This window comes from Vidua chalybeata, chromosome 7 (assembly GCF_026979565.1).
Source record: "Vidua chalybeata isolate OUT-0048 chromosome 7, bVidCha1 merged haplotype, whole genome shotgun sequence".
NCBI lineage: Eukaryota > Metazoa > Chordata > Aves > Passeriformes > Viduidae > Vidua > Vidua chalybeata.
In genome coordinates, this window is record NC_071536.1 from 17847289 (window position 1) to 17869216 (window position 21928).

The 21928-nt window shown below is 36.3% G+C and overlaps 1 protein-coding gene across 2 annotated transcripts; it reads left to right on the forward strand.

Moving 5' to 3' along the window:
- Positions 1 to 6: 6 nt before the first annotated feature.
- CIR1 (corepressor interacting with RBPJ, CIR1) lies at positions 7 to 21604 on the forward strand. Of its 2 annotated transcripts, XM_053947452.1 has the most exons (10): positions 7 to 177; positions 867 to 961; positions 1548 to 1621; positions 2827 to 2840; positions 2934 to 2989; positions 3320 to 3368; positions 3542 to 3659; positions 16826 to 16932; positions 18376 to 18461; positions 20099 to 21604. In XM_053947452.1, the coding sequence occupies exons 1-10, from the start codon at positions 106 to 108 to the stop codon at positions 20823 to 20825; spliced, it is 1398 nt and encodes a 465-aa protein (XP_053803427.1). In that variant the 5' UTR covers positions 7 to 105; the 3' UTR covers positions 20826 to 21604. The 2 variants fall into 2 exon arrangements, with proteins under 2 accessions (XP_053803427.1, XP_053803426.1); XM_053947451.1 differs by lacking the exons at positions 7 to 177; positions 2827 to 2840 and having other exon boundaries at positions 874 to 961.
- Positions 21605 to 21928: the final 324 nt, after the last annotated feature.

Genomic DNA, 21928 nt, shown 5'->3' on the forward strand with positions numbered 1-21928 from the left:
CGCCCGCCGACCCGGAAGGCCCGGCCGAGGCCGCCCCGGAGCGCCGCTGTCGCTGTCCCTGTGCCTGTCCGTGCGGGGGCCGGCGGCTCCCGCTCCGCCGCCGCCATGGGGAAGTCGTTCGCCAACTTCATGTGCAAGAAGGATTTTCACCCCGCCTCCAAGTCCAACATCAAAAAGGTGAGGGCGGCCTGGGGTGCCCCGGCGGGGAGGGGTTGCCGGCACCGCAGCGGCCCGAGTAGCGCTCCTCACCTTCCTGGGGTGGCACCGGGGCTGGGGCAAAGAGGAAGGAGGAGGCAGGGAAATAGTTCAGAAATACTTGAAGCTTCGGGTTTTCTTGTTCCCAGGTGTGTATGGGTATCGCATTTTCCTGGCTCGGGCTTTTCAGCACCTGATTCTCAGAACAAATAGGCACTGTAGCCCACCTGTCACGATGTGCCCTTGCTTTCCCAGTGTTTCATACCTGCCTCGAGCTGGTTGCAGGTGCCCTCTCCAGAACTGTGCCCCATGCCGGAACTCCCGAGGGGACCTGGGGCTTGCGGTCTGTCGAGACTTCGCCGAGCAAGGGTCTCTGCAGGGGAGACAGTGGCACCCACAGGGTGTTTTCTGAGCCTGCTTTTCCTTTTGAGCTACCAAATTTTCTCCTGTCTTTTCAATGTGTAAATGTTGTTGGAACTTGAAGTTTCTCAAAATTACTGCTGTGGGAAGCTCATTTGTTAAAATACTGAATGAAAATAATGTATTTTATGGAATTAGAATGGTGATCATCCCTCGTTAAGCATTTTCAATTGAGTAAACCAGTTATTCATACACTAATGTATCTTGTAATAGTTTTTGTATTTAAGTACAAGCTTAATTATTTTAACTAGGTATGGATGGCAGAACAGAAAATCTCGTATGATAAGAAGAAACAAGAAGAATTAATGCAGCAGTATCTGAAAGAACAGGAATCCTATGACAATAGGTGAGAATTGGCTTAAGATTGCTCGCTTCTTCTGTCTTGTTTTCATGGTAGTGAAGGTCATATTGCTATGAGCAATTTGAAATACTGTCTCCGTTGACTGTCGTAGTAGGAGAGGGCAGTGATTCATTAAGTGATGTCTGGTTAAGCAGAAGCCACAAGAACTTCTTTAGTGGTTTGTGTCTGTCTTCTGATTAATTTCAAAATATGCTATGTTTCACAGAACAGTCAGTAATCTTGTATAATAATACATTTTTATCACACAGAAATCTTTTTTTCATAACTCTGGACATACTGCTTTTCAGCTGAGATTGAAAGGTGTGATTTTTGTGTACAGTGAATCATGCAAAAGGATTGACTGGTTTCTCAGGTTTTTTGATTTTGTTACTCACATTAACAAATGAAAAAATACTAGTTATCACAAAAGCTCAAAAGCTTCATACTGGGTGGTTTGGGGTTTTTTTTTTTGTTTTTTTTTTTTTTTTTTTTTTTTTTTTTTGTTTTTTTGGGGTTTTTTTTTTGGTTTTTTTTGAGTGTTACCAGTGTGGCTGTTTTGTGTGTAACACCCCAAACTGCCCTTTTTATTTAGGTTGCTTATGGGTGATGAGCGTGTGAAGAATGGTCTTAATTTCATGTATGAGGCCCCACCTGGAGCAAAGAAAGGTATTGCAATTTCCTGATTGTGGGCAGATACTACTGCAAAGCTAAAAACCTTCTGAAGAAATAAGCACAATGTATTTTGTTTTAAAATAACATGTTCATGGTGAGATAATGATAGGAGGTGTGATTTTTTAATTCTTTCTGTGAGAATATGTGGACATATACATATATATATGGTATGTAATAATTTTGGTCTCACAAAGCTTTAATTTCTTTCAAAAAGAATGGTTGGGGTTTTTTTAAGCAACAGTTCAATGTGAAGGGAAGACCAGATAAATACCTTTCCAGGAAACAGCATAAATTCTGTCCTTGTCCAAGGATGCTTCTTTAGCCAATTATAAAGCCATTGGATGAAGAAGACTAGACCTTACCAAGGCAACGACTCAGACAACACAAACCTGTATTTTGGCCAGCTCTCCTTTACAGAAATAGCAGATTGCTTTTGTTTAAAAGTTACACCCATAATTCAGCTTGATGCTTGTCAAACATAGGAAATACCAGAGCAAGAAATTAATTATCAGAAGTTATAAAAATAATAAATGCTGAAATTCAGTCATCTAAAGTGCTGCCTGATCTTTGTCTGGTGAATCTATGACTGTTTAGTAGTGTCATAAATGAAGTGTCTAAATACCTGGTGACACTCATATCAATCACTTAATTTTAGCAAGATCTGAATGGAAATAAAGAACTAAGAAAATACAATTCCTCTAAGAGAAAACATATTCCCTTTAAAATGCATCTTTCTTATTTGCATGAAATCACTTTCAAATGCTTGGATGGACTCATTCTTGTAGACCAAGTTTTGCAATTATTTAACTTTAGAAGCTCTAATAGTAATCTAATAGTAATCTCTTAAACTTAGGGGAAATGCAATTTCAAAGTAGCAATGATTGCTAAACTTTTTAAAAAATATCTTTAAAATAAGTATTGTTGCTACTCTTGCAAAAAGTGAAATTTTTATTTGTGTAACAAATCAGCATAGTTTTACAAGGCGATTCTGGATTTACAAGATTTAAAGCTATATACTAGAGGCTGGTTATTTGTAAGTGCACTCTTTATATAAAGCTACTTCCTGAGTATTTGCATTATTGATTAGTATAAACCATAAAATGTTTTTTCTCTAGCTTAGGGGGGGAACACCATCTGGATTTTACATATATAATTAATGCATCATTTATTTTCTTTGCATGCTTTCTGAAAATTCAAAGAGGAAACAAAAGAGGTATTTAATTCTATTATTTCTTTATGTTTTCTTCTTGCTTGCCTAAAATGTGTTCTGAAAATCTTAACATTTACCATGTTTTCTGTTTTATAGCAAGAAGGAGAGACTGAATACAAATTTGAATGGCAAAAAGTTGCTCCTCGAGAAAAGTAAGATATCTGGATTTTTTTCTTATACTTTTATTTTTGGCCCTTTTTTGCCCTTTTTTCCCCTGTTTTATTTTTGAGCAGGTCACTTGTGTGATCTTGTCACGTCCTGACACTTATTTAGCAAATCCTGTTAACCTGGAGCTATTTCCTCGATCAGCTTTATTTTCATTTGATTTTTACATCCATATTTGAAAACGCATTAACAACATTTACAGAAATTATACCTCTGAAATGGGTGCACACTTATCAACAAAAGGTAGTTTTGTATATGGTGTCCTTCATAAAATGGTAGTGAATTGAGTATTTGTTTTCTCTTGTGTTTGTGTACAGATATGCTAAGGATGATATGAATATCAGAGATCAGCCGTTTGGTATCCAGGCAAGTTACTAAATTTCACTCTGTGGATGTCTGGGGTGTATTTCAAATGTTGTCTGACTGCAGAACTTTCACATGGACTCTCTTAATTTTATCATCTTTTTTTCAGTGGGTTTAAAGGCTTCTCTTATTCCTCTTGGTGACTAAATTGTGTCAATTGCCTTTGTTGCCTTTAGGTGCGGAATGTGAGATGCATTAAATGCCACAAGTGGGGTCATATAAACACTGATCGAGAGTGCCCCTTATTTGGCCTTTCTGGAATCAATGCAAGTTCAGTCTCCAGTGATGGTTCAGGTAGGCAGTGAATGGTTTTAAAGTTCTGGTTAGACCTATAGGGGGAGCTTATCATGTTTCATTTTAAAGGGTTTAAGTTTGTCATATTTCAGAGAGTTGATGAAATCTGGAAAACAGTGAATTCCAAAGGTAGGATCCACAAGTTTTAGTTAATTATTTCATATTGCAGGGACCTAATTTTCTAATTAGTAACTCAATTTAAAAAGATTCTGTATTGCTTTGATCCTATCTGTGCCTAAAACTGAGAAGCTGCAATGAGACTTTAGATCAGAATGACAAAATTTTTGTCACCAAAAAAATGAATGGATTGTCAAAGACTGTCATAGTTCAGATTAAAGCCAACTGCTTGGATAAGATGGAATATATCATTATATCTTTGTTAATCACTTGGTAGAAAGGAGAGGTCTGTGGGCTTTTTAAAAATATGTATTTATGTAACTGGACAAGCAATTGAAACCTAGATTTCCAAATTTCCGGTTTCCCTTCATCTGACTTCTTTTTGCTTCTCAAGCTACAATATTTTTTCCTTCTATTAGCTCTCCTGTTACACATCACAGTTAGTGCTAGATTATGTTTGAAGAAGTGGGTGGGAACATTCAAATTGAATATTTTTTTTGCCTACAGTACTTTTTTTCCCTGTAAGTTAACCCAAGTTGCTTTTAAGTTTCTTAAAATTGGGGCACGTTAAAGAAACATCAGGTAGCATGGATGAATCTTCAGCCTTGCTGTACTGTGCTTTAAAGTCATGTGTTTTGTCTTGGATTTTGCGGGGATACCGTTACATCAAGTTGCACACACTCCATGGTTTCTGCTTTTCTTCTGTCTTCCTTCAGGTTATCTATTTTATGTAGCAGTTCCCAGTTTTGTTACATATTTAGGCTGCCAACAATCTTGTTTTTCAGATTTAGGTCACATAGATACATAGTTTCTTTGGAATGAGGCCTGGAAGAGTCAAGTTAAAGGAAGTGGTGCCTCTTACACTCTTGTCTTTTTAGGCATTATCTGATGATTATGCCATGTATTACTCATCCTGTAGTTGACTTGCCCAGCCTTTCTGTCCAGTTGGTTATAAGGTTAAATCACTTTCTTGCGTAAGTCTTATCTTAGAAAAAAATTGTGCTTAGAGCGTTTGTTGGTGGTAGAATTATATGTGCAGCTCTTGCATGTCAGAGATGCTTTTGTGCTACAGAACTCACTGTCCACACCTCAGTTCAAATGATGTGGGTCAATTTTAGGGGTGTTTAGTTGAAAAAGCAAAATATTTGTATGTGCTTGCACAAACCTCAATGTGCATTCCTTGTTTTTTGTTACAGTGTAATACAGACACTCTGCGGTGTCAGTAGAAGAATAACTGCTTGTTTCAAACCTTACTGAACTCTCTATAGGTGTAGGCAACGTTTGACTGCTGTGGGTGTTTCCCACCTGAAGAGATGTCCCCCAGATGGCTTTTCAAACTGTCTTTCTAAGCATAAAAAGAGCATTTAGCATATATGATGAATTTTGCATGCAGGAAAATGGTGTAGAAGTACTTAGATGTTCTCAGACTGTGCCAGTGCTCTCTCATTTTCAACTCTGGAACTTAGAAGACAGTGTGCTATGCTGAGCTTAGACTCTTGTAGGCTGAGGAAGGATTTTTAGGGAGTAGGGGTGGGCGACAGATCAGGATTTGTATATATAATTTGTAAGACGCTGTTCTTGAATTTGAATAGTCAGCTGTAATGATACTGCTGCTTTCTCTTTCTTGAAGGGAAGCTATGTAAGAACACTGTAGGTAAAGCTTAAAGTTCTTGATTTAATAGCAAATACTAGGCTTAGAGAAAGTGGTAATATTAATTACAACATCAAATAAAAGGTTGTCTGCTTTTTCTAGCCTCAGGAATACAAACCTTTCATCAACTTTTCTAAAACTTCATCTGACTTAATAACAAGTTAAGTTACACTCCTTTGATGACTTCTGGAAATGTGTGTAAATGAAGCAGTACAGTTAAGTGACAACACAAATTCTTGAATTCACTGCTTCTCTTAAGACTCATAGTTCATCCATATGGTATGTTAAAGTGTATGCCACATATTTTTAAAATAAGTATGGGGGGGGGGTGTTGTTGAAACCCTGACAGCAGTCCTGTGTTGGCTGGCATGGGAGCGATTACTTTGCGTTGCTGAGAGTTCACCCAGTTGTTACAGTGCTGCAGACCCACAGTTAGCTCTGCTGCATCTGTTTCCACTTCAAGAACTTTCTTCTGCTGCTCTGTACTGTACACCTCCTCAAGCTCTGTTTCTTCCTGCTTCTCTTTATCAGTAATTGCATACACTCCTAAGCTGCTTTCTAGACTAAATTCCTGATTATTTTTTATTGCTTTGTAGTACTGCAAAAATGTCCATTGCCACACTGTTCTTTAGACTGGCTAGAACTCCAGAAAATACTACTTTGGAAGGGACAGAGACTTTTTATGAGATCATCCTTTTATGAAACCATTCTGTGTTTTGTGAACTGATGATTAGATGATGATTTTAAAAAATCCCTTGCACTTGAAACAAGTTGAATTGCACATGAATTGCTTCCCAAGCACCCCCTCCTCCACATGTCACAAGGTTCTCCTCATGCTTAGAAAGCTGGTAAAAAACATGGAAATAGTCCACAGTATTTGTTTATTGTGGTTGTCAGCAACAGGAAAAAAAAAAGTACAAAACTATTTGGCTTCTAAGGTCAGGTAGAGTTTGTTCAGTTTTTCTGAAGCTTTTTGTTCATTTCTAAAATGTAGAGGTTAAAACACATGTCTCTGAACAGAGCAGTGAATAGGGATTTCAAGGATAGGCAGTGATTACTGGTAGTATGCAACAGGTCTGGAATATGTACTAAATTTATTTGTCTCGGATTTTTAATTACTGAGTGTGTAAAAATAGATTTGCAATGAGCTCGCAGAAAGTTGAAAAACATTTGGCTAAATTATTACAGCATATAGTACTTTCAAAGATTAGGAAGTATTGCCATACTTAGAAATCAGTTGAAAACTTCTTTCTAGCTGGTGTTTCAGGAAATTTAAATATAAATATTGTCTCATAAATGAAAGGGTACAGCTAAGAAATACAGATATAATGAGGAAGAAAGGTGAAACCAGAGTAAAATTTTAGTACAGTAGTCAATGTACAAGGATTCCAGTTAGTTTATGAAATTAATTGCATTAGAAGGATCAAATTTAAGTTCCAAATAACTAAACATTTTTAAAAGAGCAAATATTTTGATTTTTTTAATATTCTTTGGAAAGAGCTCTATTGCTTTGAAGTTACTTGGTAGTGCTTTATTTCTTCTGATTTATAATCTTTTCATCCTAATAGAAGTCAATCTTACATCCTTTGCATGCAAATTGAAATGGAATAATTTTTTTTGGCAGTGCGTGGTAGTTAGCCTAGCTAAATTTAGGTTAGAATTCTTCAAACTTTGCAAATACTCTCCCTTGCTAGAGCACACCATGCATCAGCACAGTGCTGGAAGGCTCAGGTCCATGTGCTGCTGAGCATCCTGGCTGGTGATGAATCTCTGCCCAGTCAGGGCATAGGAACATTGGGCTTCATGGTTCTGAATATGGTGTGCTAAGGACACTGGCATCGCTAATTTCTGCAGAAATAGGTTTTTAAAAATGGTCTGGCTTCTCTGTCAAAGATTTGTAGCAGGCCTTTATACAAGTTCAGTTTTTGTTTTGTTCTAATTTATTCCTGCTTCAGAAAGAGTGAAACAAAATGTCTTGTTTGGAGTCATTATATTTTCAGCATCAGAGGAAACATTTGACTGCAAATAAATGAAAATGAAACTCGTGTCTGATTTAGTTGACTTATCTAAAGTCCCTGCTCTGTTTCTTCATAAGGAAAAAGAAGAATTATTAACTGAGATTTTTTTCCCTGTCACATCTTGTCCTATATAGGCTTTTTCTTTCCCATAAATCTTATAAACTGTGATTCTGTCATTTCAGCAGAAGAATAGCTGTCTTTTAATCTGATATGAAGACTACATTGTAATGTTCCTCTTGACACATAAAACTGGTTGGCAATTGCTGTGTCAGATTTGGTGTTGAATATTTTGTGTGCAAGGACCAGTCACAGCCTTCAGTTTCCTCCAGTGAAACTGCTTCAGGGCAGAGGATGTCTGTGGCACAGAACTGTGTTCTGCTGTCTTTCAAGATCTGACATACATTGCAGTGCTTCAACAAACAAAGATACAATCAGTACCTTAACTTGGGCATTGGTTATTTTGCTTCTGGGACTATTTTACTAATCTAGCTGGTAATTCATACAAAAAAATACTAATCTTACCATTAAAAAGCACCTATTGAATAATATCTCACCAGTGACTAGAGATTATTTTTTCAATAAGGCAATTTCAGTGGATGTGGTTATCATGGGATAATCACACTCCTGGGGTACAGCCTTGTCTGTAATCTCCCAGGAGTGTAATTATTGCATGATAACTGCACCCCCTGATGTTACATTATTTCTATTATGAAATTCTTAGTTTTAGATATAAAGTAACTTTCTTTGATCACTGAGAACTGCAAAGTAGTGTTAGAATGTTCCAGCTGTGAGGCTTACGGAGACCAACTTAGAAGATTTGCTTCTCCTTTACAAAGGTAAATTAGGCAATCAAAATGCTTTTTTGGGCTAAACTGATTTACAGAGTGTTTTACTGATAAAATCCTAACTTTCAAAGTTCACGCAAGATGAAAGTATCGGTTGTGCTTCTGACTTTACATGCCACTGTGTATATATGCATGTAGAAAATATGGAATGCATACCAGCAAAAAAAACATCTCACTGGCATCTCAAAGTTTGCCTGTTTTTACAATCCTTTCTTATCATTAACCAGGAGCATCTGTTGGGGTTTGTGAGGTTTTTTTGTGAATCCTGAAAAGCCATTAACTTGATTGGAACAGAGATCATTAGGTGTCCTGTACAAAGTGTTTTGAAATAATACTGTTATTTCACTTCAGAATTGCCTGTGAGTTTCTTAGTCGGGTGAAGTTAGGACAAACTGAATATTTTTTTTTTCCTTTCCCTTCTTTCTTGCAATCTGTCCTGTTCAATGATGGTTTGGGCAGATGGGGTGAGGGATTACTAAAAAGCTATGAAAGCTTGAATGCTTACAACTTTTATTATATGGTTTTTAGAACAAAGAACCCACTATGGATCTGTTCCTTTCTTATGAAGAAGGGTATACTATCTTAGGAAGTGAGGCTAGTGTCTCAAATTGTATGAACAGCATAGTTAGAAGTGGGACGGTAAGGTTAAAAGGTGTTCTTGCACTCTTGGTCTATGAAAGCTAAGCCTGGAGAGTGCTGGGCATCCTGGCATCCTCCTCTGTTCTGGACTACTTTGCATTTCTTACAGCTGACTGGCTCTATATGTGATCCACGCCATGGAATTACTAAGGAAAAAGTACTGTAAAGTGCCTAGCACATTGTGGAAAATTCAGGCAGTTAAAGGTGAAAGTCTAATGGAGCAATGTGTATGTGTATCTAGTGTCTTATGGTCTAGCAAGATAAAGCCACTCTGGGTATAGCTGTGCAGGTGCAGCCTTCTAAAGGCTCATTACCCAGTTCTGGGGTTTGCACCCTCTCTTTTCATCTCCTGAGTGCCCCTAAGCTAACTGTGGGTGTTGTTTCCATCTACCTATGACTTAGGGTGTTCCACTGATATTAAGCTTTCAGGTGAAATACCTTTCTGGAGTAATCATTGAAATTACCAGTCACATGGAGACAGCAAAAAATGAAATCTATGTTTATGTTACATTATGTCTGCATCTCACTGCAGTTTCCCAATGACAATTACAGTACCTTTTTTCCCAACAGAGAAAAGTCTGCATTGTATTAGGAATGCAGGATTTTTTTTTAAATGTTCTTTTGAATTTGTAATAACCAAGAAAAGGTATCTGAATATGTTAACTTGTGACTATTTGTATAAATGGTCATCTGTAGAAATGTACAGTGTGTGAAACCTTCCTTTATGGTCTGCAGCTGAGACCTTTGATTGTGAACAGTAGGAACCTTAACTAAATCTTTACATAGTTTAAGAACTGTCACATTTTAGAATAATCCTCCATTTATGTTTCAGAAACCTTGGTATTTGTTGTGAATGCATAAAATACAGATTCTATTAGAAATCTTGTGCTTAGCATTTAAGTGATAAATATGGATTCCAATAGCAGTTTGATAATGTTAAATGGTTTTTACTACTCCAAAAAAGTAAAAAGGAAACTCAGGTTTCTCTGAAATACCATATCACAAAAGCATGACAAATTACACAGAAATTCTGTGCTAAAGTGTTAAATACAGTTAAACTGCAGGCCCTCTGAAGGGGAGCTAATTAAAAGCCAGAGGTTTTAGTCATTGATTTCTCTCAATGCCAACTGCAGCAGTTGCTTTGAAGTGTAAATATGATCTGAATGCACTCATCTCTGAAATAGATGAAAAAATTATCAGTAAAAGATGATTGATTCTGAATTAGTGGAGGCAGCATGAATTTACTGTGTGTCATGATCACATAATTTTGATAATAGTTCTTTGTCCTGTAGATAAAATAAGTGCCTACTCTCATCTCTATCACAACCTCAGTAAAAGTTTGCAGACTATGGAGTGTGATTAAGCTTGGTCTGTAATTTTTTCCATTTTTGCTCAATTTCCGTATTAACAAAAGCCATAGAAAACTTGGTGGACAGAACAAGAAAGTATATGGATGTATTGACATAACTGTCTATTCTAATTTTAAAGTTAATTTCTCTTTTAAAGCAAAACCTAAAAAGCATTGTATCATATGTTACATCTTTACTACCACCCAAAAAAGGTAGCATTCTGCATTCAGAGTATATTTATCCTTCATGTGGTTGTGTGCTAGATTGAAACCCACCATCAAAATGTTTTCTAAAGCCTAGTTAATCCAAAAGAGGTGTTTTTGTACTCTGCAGGTATTTATTTATCTACTTTTCCACAGCAAAGCATGGCTTTAGTACCACTGTTGTGTAGAAAACCAAATAAATTTCAGTTTGGAGGAGTTACATCCTCACGTGGTCCAAGCTGCCTATGAGAAAGGATGGTGACAACATGCTTTAGGCCTACTTTGCTCACAAAAAATGTGTAGCAATAAAAGAGAAGCCTTGAGAGTATCTTGTCCTTGATTCATAAATTAAGTTTTAAGCATAGTAGCATGGAGTTTACTGACTGTGACATATACTGGCAAATCGATAGCAGATACAAATTTGCTATGTTTACATTTTCATGTAAATTACCTCTCTTACCAAGTCAGGAGAAGTGTGATGATGTGGTAATGGTGATGTTTTTAGATTAAAATGATCACATTTGTAAACTAAAGATATCCCATGCCAGAACACATTTTCAGAAAGGGAGAAAAGCTTTCTCTAAAAGCCATGTTCTAAATACTCTGTTTTGATGATATGCAAAATGAGCAGTAGTTGAAATAAAGGTAAGTAGTTGTAATTAAAATGACACCATGAAGAATCTACTTTTCCCAGTATTTTCTACAATTTTCCAATAACTTTTATATAGTGTACTCTGTTTAATAGTGTACTCTATTTAATTGTGTAACAATACATAGAATACAAAACAAAACATACACACAACCTTAAATATTATATAGTTCTGTAGCTGCAGCCACAATGTAAGTACAATTGCTTACTGTCATTTCCCCTGCCAAAGATGGCAGTAATGTTTACAGTATTATTGCTTCTTATGTCTTTGCTTTCCATTTATATTCCACAATAAAAATCCATTTAAAACTTGATTGATTGTAAAGAATAATTCAGTTTGCTTGTCTGCACTGGTGACAGTAGTGAAAGCTTTTATCAGTAAATTGGGCAAATACTGTCAAGACTGTGCATCATGGGTAGGTAGAAGTAAAACTGCTATTTTTGGTGACACTGGCAAACATAACTTGATGGTCTGTCCTCACTGCCACTGCAGTTATTGCAGAAGAAGTGGTATTTAATCACAGTTGTTATGACAAAGTGTTTTAGCATACTGTTCCCTCATATTGAATAATTAGAAAAATGTGCTTTGCAGGTTGTAATGGAGGCCTGCTAGATGGTGTGTTACAGCTGGCATTGCTCTCCTAAGGGTGCCCATGCCTCCTACAGAAAACATTCTGAAAACAAGAATGTTACATGCACTCTGCTGCATTTGTAGCATCAAGAGAAGTACAGACAGAACAGAAAATTTATTGCAGCTATAGGTTTCTGTGGTTTCTGGGACAGGTGTGGGGCAGTAATGCGGGGTGGGAGAGCTTGCTGAAAGGCAGGCACTTAAGTAATTGAAATCCAGAACTGTATTCCCCTCCTGATGGCTTAATAGAAGCAGAACTAATTCTGTTAATTCATGTCAGTTGTGTGATGAGAAATTGGAGTGCTCCTTGTTCTAAAAAAGCAAATTTACAATATCAAATAGAAATCCTAATATGATATTCTTCTGCAATCCAGTGTAATTGAGGCTCATATATGCCTAAGAAAAAAACTATTTACATGTCTTCTGTTTATTTAATTTTACAAGTATTATAAAGATGCACCAAAAGCTGTCAAGCTGGTTGTACTCAGGTAGTGCTTTGTGAAGACTCAGATCTTAACACTTCCTTGCATGTTTTGAGTTTCTAGATTCTGTACCCCAGATTTTGAGTCAACTGAGCTGTCTGAATTATATCCTTAAATAGAATCTTGAACAGAAGATAACAGAGAGAATTAGTGCAGCAAAAATTTCTGTGGAAAGTAAGAAGCAAGAAGAAACTGTAACCTCATTGCATAACAACACTGTTTCTTGAGAATTACTATAGCCAAAAAAAAAAAAACCCTTTAAAAATCTATAACTGTTTAAGGATGGAGACGTTTTTGTGCAAGCCCTTAGTATAATATTAAGTACTTGAAACTACAAAAAATACAAGAAATTGTCAGTTGTCTTAATGCATAAAAATAAATGTCATATTCACAAGCAGTTAATTACACTGTATGACAAAAAGTTTTTCCAAGACTATGAATTAGTTCTAAAGCAGATAAATGGTTTAGTTTTAGCCAAGTGGCATCTGGGAAAGTTTTAAAGATCTTTTTTTTTCTTTTATTTTATTTTTTTCCTATGAAAATGAAAATTTCAGAAAATAACCTTAAGAGTCTTATTCAAAAATAGCAAGGTACTGTATTTGACTTGTTTCAGGAAGAATAAGAAACAGATGATGAAACATTGTAACTTTGAATTTATTTTTAGTTTGCTGATGAAAGAATGCTGAGAGACTAATTTGTCAGAAGTTTAGCAATCAGCTATTTTTATAGGATTCCTGTATCTAAAGTTCTGCCAGCTCATAGTATATCTAGATGTTTTCACCTGTATGAGGTCACAGAGGTAGCTTCTTCACAGGCTGTCTCACAAGTCTGTAAGGAGTGCCTGTATGAGGAGCTTGATTTTCATAGCACGTAAAGGATTTTTGTGCCTGATGTAGGAGTGAGTCTTTGCAAGTTGATGGATGCTGTTCAAGAATAATAAGCTATCATCATAGCCAAAGATTTTAGCCAACTGAGAGCCTCTCAGCTCAGTCTTACAATTGTTTTACTGTTAAACGATGGAGCATAGGGCTGCCAGGTATACCTGGTACTGCTTTCTCTGACAGTCCTGGAGGGTGAAGACACAACTGTGGTCATAAGCCAAAGGCAGGCTGAAAAGATTTACCACTTTGGGTTACCAGGCAACCTGCTGGTATCAAGGTTGAAGCTTTAACTGCTTAATAGGGAAGCCAAGGACACTTCTGAGAAGTTGATTTTTTCAAGTCTCTGTTAAATGAGGTTCAGTTTTTAGGGTTTCTGTTACAGGCTTGGTCTCTCCCATTTACATTAGCCAGGAGAAATCTCCTATTACATTTTATAATGTGGAAATGAGAATGTGATCATTTACTCACAGATACAGGCATCTTTTAGAACTCTGTGAAAAAGCATCTCAAAAGGACGCATGTTACATGCCTTAATGCTGTCACATAAAATAGCTGTGCCAGGAATCCTGAGAGACCTCAACCTGTCACTGATATTTCAAAGAAAACCAGATCTACTTATCAACATCATTAAAATATAAATCAAAAGCAGTCTGTTGAGGTATGGATGGAAGAATAAAGTCACCAAGCATTTGATTCCTTTGATTCCAAGCAAAGGAATTTAACTATGAGAATAAACATTTTCTTGATTCTTGTTCTGTTGCAGAAAGTAGGTAGTAATAGAGGTTTGCAGTTAAGCTGTGCAACCATTGTCAAATATGATGTCTTAATTGAACTTATCAGCCTGGACTTGTAACCAAGTAGAAAACAGTCTCTTTAGACTTCCCACATCAGAGATTTTCTCCCTACTGTGTCTCTACAGATGTCTTGTTGTCATTGGGCAGCAGAACTTCTGAGAAGCCTAGTGGCATCATTATTCAAAAAAAAGTGTGAGCAGGTTCATCTGTTTCATCCTCTCAAAAATGTTAATGTTTTCTAAACTGCAAAGATGCCATACTGCAAGGAAGTGTCTTCCATAATCAACCACTCTGGACAGCTGCCCATGCCATGCCTGGTTGGGGTCTCCACACGGAAGAGTTGTCAAATAGGATTGTGTTTTGACTCTACTTCCATTTATGGGGTTGGTTTATTTTCTGAATCTCATTTCCTAGTGTTTACTAAAACCTTTAGTTGTAGTAAAAATAGCATACTTAATAAAGCTTCTTGGAGATTCTTGCATCTCCTCACAAGCTAGGCTGAACCTAAATTATTGTTTCCCTCACAATTGTAGGGGGACCAAAACAGGAATAATTTATTTCATAAACAGCTTTAGTCTCAAGTTTCTGTGGGTGCATTTGATGCAGCTTGTATACATCCACAAAACAGGAATAACAGTAGTTTGGTAACTCCTTCTCATGGTAACACTGCATTGCAACTAAAATACTGTAGGTGGAGCTATGAATTTCTCATTGACGTCATTAATATATGAGGAAACAGATGCACAAAAATCAGTAGTGTTAGGCATTCATTACAAGCTTTCTCTTAAAAAAGAAGAAATTATTTTGCTTGCCTCTTGCCAGTGTTATGCACAAAGAATGACAAAAATGGTTTGCTTCTGGAAAATAATTTTGAATTGTGCTTTTGAAGGCCAATATGCCTCCATGTCTCTCTGGTCCCAATTCTGACCACAGTCCTCATAGGGACCCACAAAGTTAGGGCTTCTGTCTTGCTTCTTTAGCAAGTCTGCTGTGTAGATTTGGACAAGTTGCATTTCTCTATTGATCTCATCACACTAATGAGAACAATTAGGTATTGGATATACACCAAGATGTGTACAATGCTGAAACACTGAAGAGGAATACCTAAGAAGTTACTTAAGTTACTTCTGCAGGCAGTGGCCCTTTGAATAATAGGGAGGAACTGCCTTTGAATAATAGAGGTATTCTAGGTTTGAGTTGGTCAAGCATTTTGATTTCTTTGGTGTGGAGAAATCTTTCATGACTCTGTGCTTTGTCTCCATTTGGCTTCCTTATACAGGGTTTTTGACTGAATTGTATGGCTGTTTTATATGGACTTTTCAAATCAAGGCCTGTTCTGGTACCAAATTCTCTCAGTCGGTGTCTGTCTAATGTTAGTTTCTGTTCCAGACAGAGTAGATTTTGGCAAGCACACCGAGGTGTGAAATTTGAAATATGCCAAAATGTGGACACTAGGGCCTATACACATTCATTAATTGTGAGCTCACAATTACACTATAACACATAAGAAAAACCACTTTGGGTAGAGTGCAGGGGGGGATGGGAAATAACCCCCTACTTAAGAAAAATGTAAACTCATGGGAAGACTAAAAGGTATCTCATTTGAAAATTCTTTTGCCTGGAAAAATAAGGAACTTGTGAAAAGGAAGTCATTAATGCAGGGGCTCCTTAAACCATTTCCAAAGTTTTGTTTTATTCCTTCCTGCTTTACATGTAGACCTGTTTATTTCTGCAATGCAATGTATTATACAGGAAAATTAAGAAAAAGGCTACTTCTTTTGAGAAAGTGCTATATTACTTTTCATATATTTTCTATAGCAAAAATCTCACTTTATTTTTTCATACTTGTCTGTGTTAAAAATCTATGAGTTTTGTCACTCTTCACAACTAAGAAAGTCTTAAGCCACAGAGCAGGATCAGTACATTTAATAAGGCTAATTAATGTCATCATTTACAGTAGTTTACTGAAGTAATAGTGAATGTGTGCTCCATGCCCTGATTTACATTCCTTTTAATTTAGATTTACCTTACACAGTTCATTGACAGTAAGGTTAGTGAAGGAACTGGGAAAGAAATTTACTGAAAGTGACATCACAAGAGAGTGAATATTTAGGGTGAAGAAAAAGTACCTAATCAGACAAGTACATGACATTAGGATGATCACAGGGATTCAATTAAAGCATAAGAGTGAGTTACAAGGTTTGTAAATTATGCAGTCAAGTCTGAATGATACATAATACATCCCATATTTTACTCCTTGTTAGATTTTTAGAAAGAAAGAAATCATGTGGCCAATGCCAACACCTACTCTATTGAAAAATATAGCATAGTTTTTAAGCTAATAAAATCAGAAATCTCTGAGGAGATAACAGTCTAGAGACTACATATATTAGGCAATCCCTAGAATAATTAAGGACATATATTTTTTCATGTGTTTTTATATTCCATGTGTATTCTTCTAATGTTACTTTTTACATTGAAGTTCAAGAATTTGTGTCATTATGAAAAATGAGTTATTAGTGACATGTGAGAGGCACATTTTCTTTCTCATTGTTTTAAAGGAGAGGAGGTACCTGAGTCTTATTTAATATGCTTTATTTAGATCTCCTGTGCTTTTTTACTATAATAAAAATATATTACTAGACTTATCTAATATATTGTTTTCGACATGACAAAGTTACATAAGAGAATCCCCTTGTACTTAAAGAAAAATGCAATTATTTTCCATTCTGAATCTTCAGACTGCTGTTTTAGAAAATCATATCTGATTATTTGCTCAGCAGAAGATTATTGAGTTGATTTAGCTGTGATTTTACTTAACAAAGCTTCAACTGAATTCCTACTGTGGAGTCCAAAAAAGGTAGAGAGATATAAATGATGCATTCAAACTGTGATTTTTGTGAACAGGGCCATCAATGCACCCCTCGGAGCTAATAGCGGAGATGAGAAACAGTGGGTTTGCACTGAAACAAAATGTACTGGGGAGAAACTTGACCGCAAATGATCCATCACAGGTAATATCTTTTTACCAGTAAGCTGAAAATGTCTGTAAATCTAAATGTGATTGCTTGTGAATTGTTACTTAATGTTTTCAAATATGCATATCCATAGGAAAGCTGAATAGCTATACTAGTAGAAAAATGTCAAAAAACTTAGTTTTCCAGCTTCGTTTCATATAGAATGGTGAATCATAAATTACTTCATTTAAAACCACATATAATAAATTAAATCCCTATTCTGGGTGACTAGAAATTGAATTTTTTGTAAAGGGGTGGTTAGGTCTTCTGCTGCATACTTGTAATACAGTGCTGCCCTTTGGATGAAGTTTGAGGCAGTATGCACAAATAATTACTGCCAGGAATGCTATATCTGAAGGGTTTTTTTAATTGATTCACTAGTGTGCCAGTTATTTTTTTCTGGGATTGAAAATGGTTCAGTTGCCTTTACTTAGACTGCTCAAAGTGTATTGCTAATTAATGAGGTGCTTAAATAAAAGTGTAAAATGAAAGATTAATATATACTCCTTGAAGTAACCTTTGTTCATATGGCAGGATGGTCAAACCACTAGTAAAGAGGGGATGACTACAAGCTGGTCTTGAAATCTTCAGTAAATCAGCAGTTCATTGTGTCTCCACAGCTAGATGAACCTTTGCCTTTGCAAAATCTATGTACCCCCAAAAATGTAGCATATGGGCACTGTTAAATGAATCTTACTGATATTAGTATGTTTGCTTTATGTTAGGTGTGCTGGGGTTTCTTTGTAAGAGCTTTTAAATCTTTATTTCTTCTTTTGTCTTCTGAATATGGCTAAAATTAAAAACATCACTGTGGAGAACTGTGGTGTACCAGATGCACATAATTTGAGGAATTCAGGGTCTTCAAAGTAGTTTTGCTTTGCTGATTGTGTTACTGTATGTAGATAATGTGATTACAGTATTTTGCAATGCTAGAAGATTTTGTGCACATTTAAAGACTAATAACACAACAGTGAAGTAGATGTGTTACCCATTTTCCTAATGACTAAACCAAGACAGAAAAGTAATTTGCTTAAATTACTCTGAGTTCGAGCAGGACTAGCGTCTTACCTATTCATCCAAGCATGATAACAATGGGGTGACTTATCCTGGGGAATCGTGAGCTTCAAAATCAGCTCGTTTTTATTAACTATTTGAGAAATGTTTTTTCCCTAGCAGTGATCTTTTCATATGTTAGTAATAACTCCTGTTGTATAGCCCCCACATTATAACACCCACTCAGCCCTGAGAGAGAATGTTGGGGTTTTTCGCTTGGTAGTGGGTATTCTGTTCTAACCAGTGTCTTAGGCTGACTTAGTAATACAAATATATTTGTGTCTGTGCAAAAATAAGGTATATAGAGGCATCACTTCCAAAACAGAAACCTGAAGGAATATGTTATTTTTATCCATAAGAATCTAATGTCTTACTGCATTTTTCTAGGAGTTCGTTACAAGTGAAGGAGATGACGATCCAGAAGTTGAATTTTTAAAGTCACTATCAACCAAACAAAAACAGAAACTTCTAAGGTAGGTCTGGTACCTAGTGGAGGGGATATGTATCACCAGTAGTTCTGACTACATCCATGATTGCCACTGTAACTCTTGGGTGCCATTTAGCACCATCAGTACAGAAGAAAATTGGCTTAGTTTAACATACACTTGACCACAAATGGCATTATGTAGCATGATTTTTAATCTACTTGTTTTATTTTAATCTAATTTTGATGCCTTTGACTGGGGATCATTTCCAGTTTAACTTGAAATACTAATTGGCTCACTAGAGATGCTGCGCTGCTATTTTAAAATACTGCGCTCTGTTGTTTACAGTATCTTCTTTTGTGATAATAAATTCTATGCTCTTGTTCACTGGTTTACAACTCGACAAAGTTTATCTTCTCCTTGTGGCTGAACTGAACCTGACCTTGTTACCCCAAGGCCAAAGTTGGCCCAGCTGCACCCTCTGCTTGTGTCAGGGCTTGCAGCTTACTGCTCCCTGTGGGTCTGAGTTAATGAGGTTCCCGTGCTTTGCTTTTATCCAACTGATGTTGTGTGCCAAGTGACTTACAGTTTTTTTGTCTCTTAATTTGCAACGTTATCCTGAAATAATCTCAAAATGTTTAAAATCAAAAATACTAACTACTGGCAGGTAGATCCCATAAAGGCATGCAGATAAAATCAGCTTTTAGGATAAAAGATGTCACATGTGGGGAGTGGAAGGGGAAGGGGGAAAAGGTGAATGGCTAAGCAGGTAGTGGGTAGGTACATATGGTATTATATTTGTAATAATTCTCTGAAAATAGTTGACATGTTTTATGTTCCTTTTAAGTAAGGAATGTGTATGTAGTTAGAGTAATTTAAAAATGTTATTTTTGTTTGAACTTCTGCTGGCCCAACACATTGAAATTTTTATAATCCTTTATATTTTAGAAGTTCAAGTTTATTAAATATTTGAGTCCTTTAGGGTTTATTAGTCTGAAGGGATTTTTTTTTAATACACTGGAAGCAGTTTCACTATTCACTCACTAATTTTCTGAGCATAAATACAGAAAGCAAAATAAAAACTACATGAAAGTAGTCAAATAGTAGTGAATGCATGGGCATGATGGAATATGATATATTTACAGACAGAAAACATAAGTTTCTAGTTGTGAAAAAAGGAAATATCTGTATTATCTGCCTAAAGAACTCAAAGACTTACGTTTTAGTCTCAGTTTTCATCATTAATAGAAAGTGAATACTAATTGTATTTTTTTCATTTTCAAAATACCTTTTTAAAATGCACAAATAAAAGCAGCAATGATTTTCTAAAGTCTCCAGAGCAGCCTGACAAGGGGGAAAAAAAGCACTACTGAATGTATTTATTTCTAGTTACAAGGCTCAAATTGACATCTCTTACATATCTTTTTGAAAATTAAAAAATTAAAAATCATATTATTCCAGTTTTGAGGGAGCGGCTGTGGATTACATAGTACAGGTAATGCAGGTTAGAAGTTTTAAAATGAAACTTTGCTGAAAAAGGAAAAGAATTCAATGTGTTTTTATGAAAATGAATGTATTTACTGTGTAGGTCATCAGAAGTAGTGAACTTTGAAAGACAATGACTTTGTAATCTAGTATATCTTAACATGTCTGATTGTGCCCCTCTTTTATTTTGAAAACAAAAGAAAGTTGGATCGTCTAGAGAAGAAAAAGAAAAAGAAAGATAGAAAGAAGAAAAAGCAGCAAAAGAAAAAAAGCAAAAGTAAACACAAGAAACATAAGATGAGATCCTCTTCCTCGTCCTCCAGTAAGACTTCAGTAAGCAGCAGTGACAGCGAGACTGACAGCAGAGATAAAGCAGCACAAAAGAAGATGGATTCTAAGAAAAGAAAAAAAGACGAGTTTTCAGAGGCTAGCAGCAGCAGCGATTCAGAAGGAAAGGCAAAAACGAGGAAGGAAAAACTTTATGAAGATCTCTCCAGTAGTCACGGTAACAAGGACAAAGACAGGGAGAAGTACAAGCTTTTAAAGCGAGATAGTTCTGCAGAGAATGACAAATGGAACTCCTGTGAGGGGGAAAGAAAGTCCACAAGCAGATACCATAGCACAAACACGAGAGACACTGAAAGAAAAGAGAAGGATAGTAGAAGCCAAAACATGAATGAAGGGAGCAGGAGAAGCCCATGCTCAAATCACAGCAGTTCCAGGCAAAGGCACATAAGAAGAAGTCCAAGTCAAAGCCCTGGTGAAGAGCGGCACAGGAAAAAGGAAACCAGAAGCCCCAGCACAGATGTACACAGAGAAAGGGGAAAATGTGGAGAAGGCTATGGGGACAAGTGCAGTAAAGTGGAACACAGAGAAAGGAGCAGACGCAGTAGAAGCAGAAGCAGAGAGAGGAAAAAAAATAGATAGTATAGGGGACAGGTGCAAACAAGAATTCCTCTGGGTTTTGATGAATATCTTTTAACAAGGGCTCATTACATACTGCTGTTCATTTTCCAACCTCTGTAACTAGCATTTCCTACATAAAGCCAACAGCATCAATTCTATCGTGTTGGAATATTTGTAAAATTAGGTATAAATGTTAAGGTATTTTTTTACTGTCTAAATATGCTTATTGGCAAATACCTCTTGTATACATGCAGTAATTCACAAACCTGATTTTAGGATTTTGAAGTATTTATAAGCATCTCTGTTGAGATGCAATTGTAAGGGAGAGCAGAGAAAGCATTTGAGATAGTTCTGGATAAGATCACTGCTTTAGATATCAAAGCATTGTCTTGTAGAGGGTTTTGTTTTTTTCATACTGAAACATTTTTCCTAAAGTTCCCTGTAAGAGATCAATTTCATGAGTTAAAACAACAGAGAGACATAGTTCACATAAGTGTATAGCCAACATTTTTTTGCCTCCTGCAGTGTACAGCTTGGTCAGGGCTATCTAAACATCTTGAACCCCTGTTGGTATGTGTCAGTACAATGTCAAGTTATTGTTCAATAATCTCTCAAGACGTGAAAGGACTATTTACTGCCTCAATTGTTTCAGGTATTTCATTGTGGTTGTAAGTTAGTGTAAATAGTCACCCTTTTGTTTTCAGGAGCCTTTTTGTAGTTTTAGTGATTGTCAGTCATTTTTTGCATATGTTGTTATGAAGTTGAACTTCCATAATAAAATACCTTATTCTTTAAAACCAGTAATAATTGCCATCTTCTTCAGAGTTCTGAGTCAGTACAAATGCACAAGGCAATACTTCACAAGGTTTTTATTGCAAAGGAAAGGCTTCTCTGCTCTTTCAGGATGGCAGATGGAAGCACATTCATTAGTGGACACGTGAAACAGTTACTGTGCTCAGTATTCCAGCAACTTTCTTACCCTCCTTATGCACAGGACAAATGGGACTATCTTTTATTACCAGTCCACTTCCACTTCACTCAGAAGATTTTCAGCACTTCACAGAGTATAATAATACATGGTGAAAGTGACCTGGCTTATCGTTTAAGTGCATGTGAAGAGTTTG

Excerpts from the sequence above, each read along its gene's own strand:
- CIR1 (XM_053947452.1), top strand. The coding sequence starts at position 106 with ATGGGGAAGTCGTTCGCCAACTTCATGTGCAAGAAGGATTTTCACCCC. Across the intron at positions 178-866 it reads CCAAGTCCAACATCAAAAAG|GTATGGATGGCAGAACAGAA; the intron begins GTGAGGGCGGCC and ends TATTTTAACTAG. Across the intron at positions 3,660-16,825 it reads AGTCTCCAGTGATGGTTCAG|GGCCATCAATGCACCCCTCG; the intron begins GTAGGCAGTGAA and ends TTTTGTGAACAG.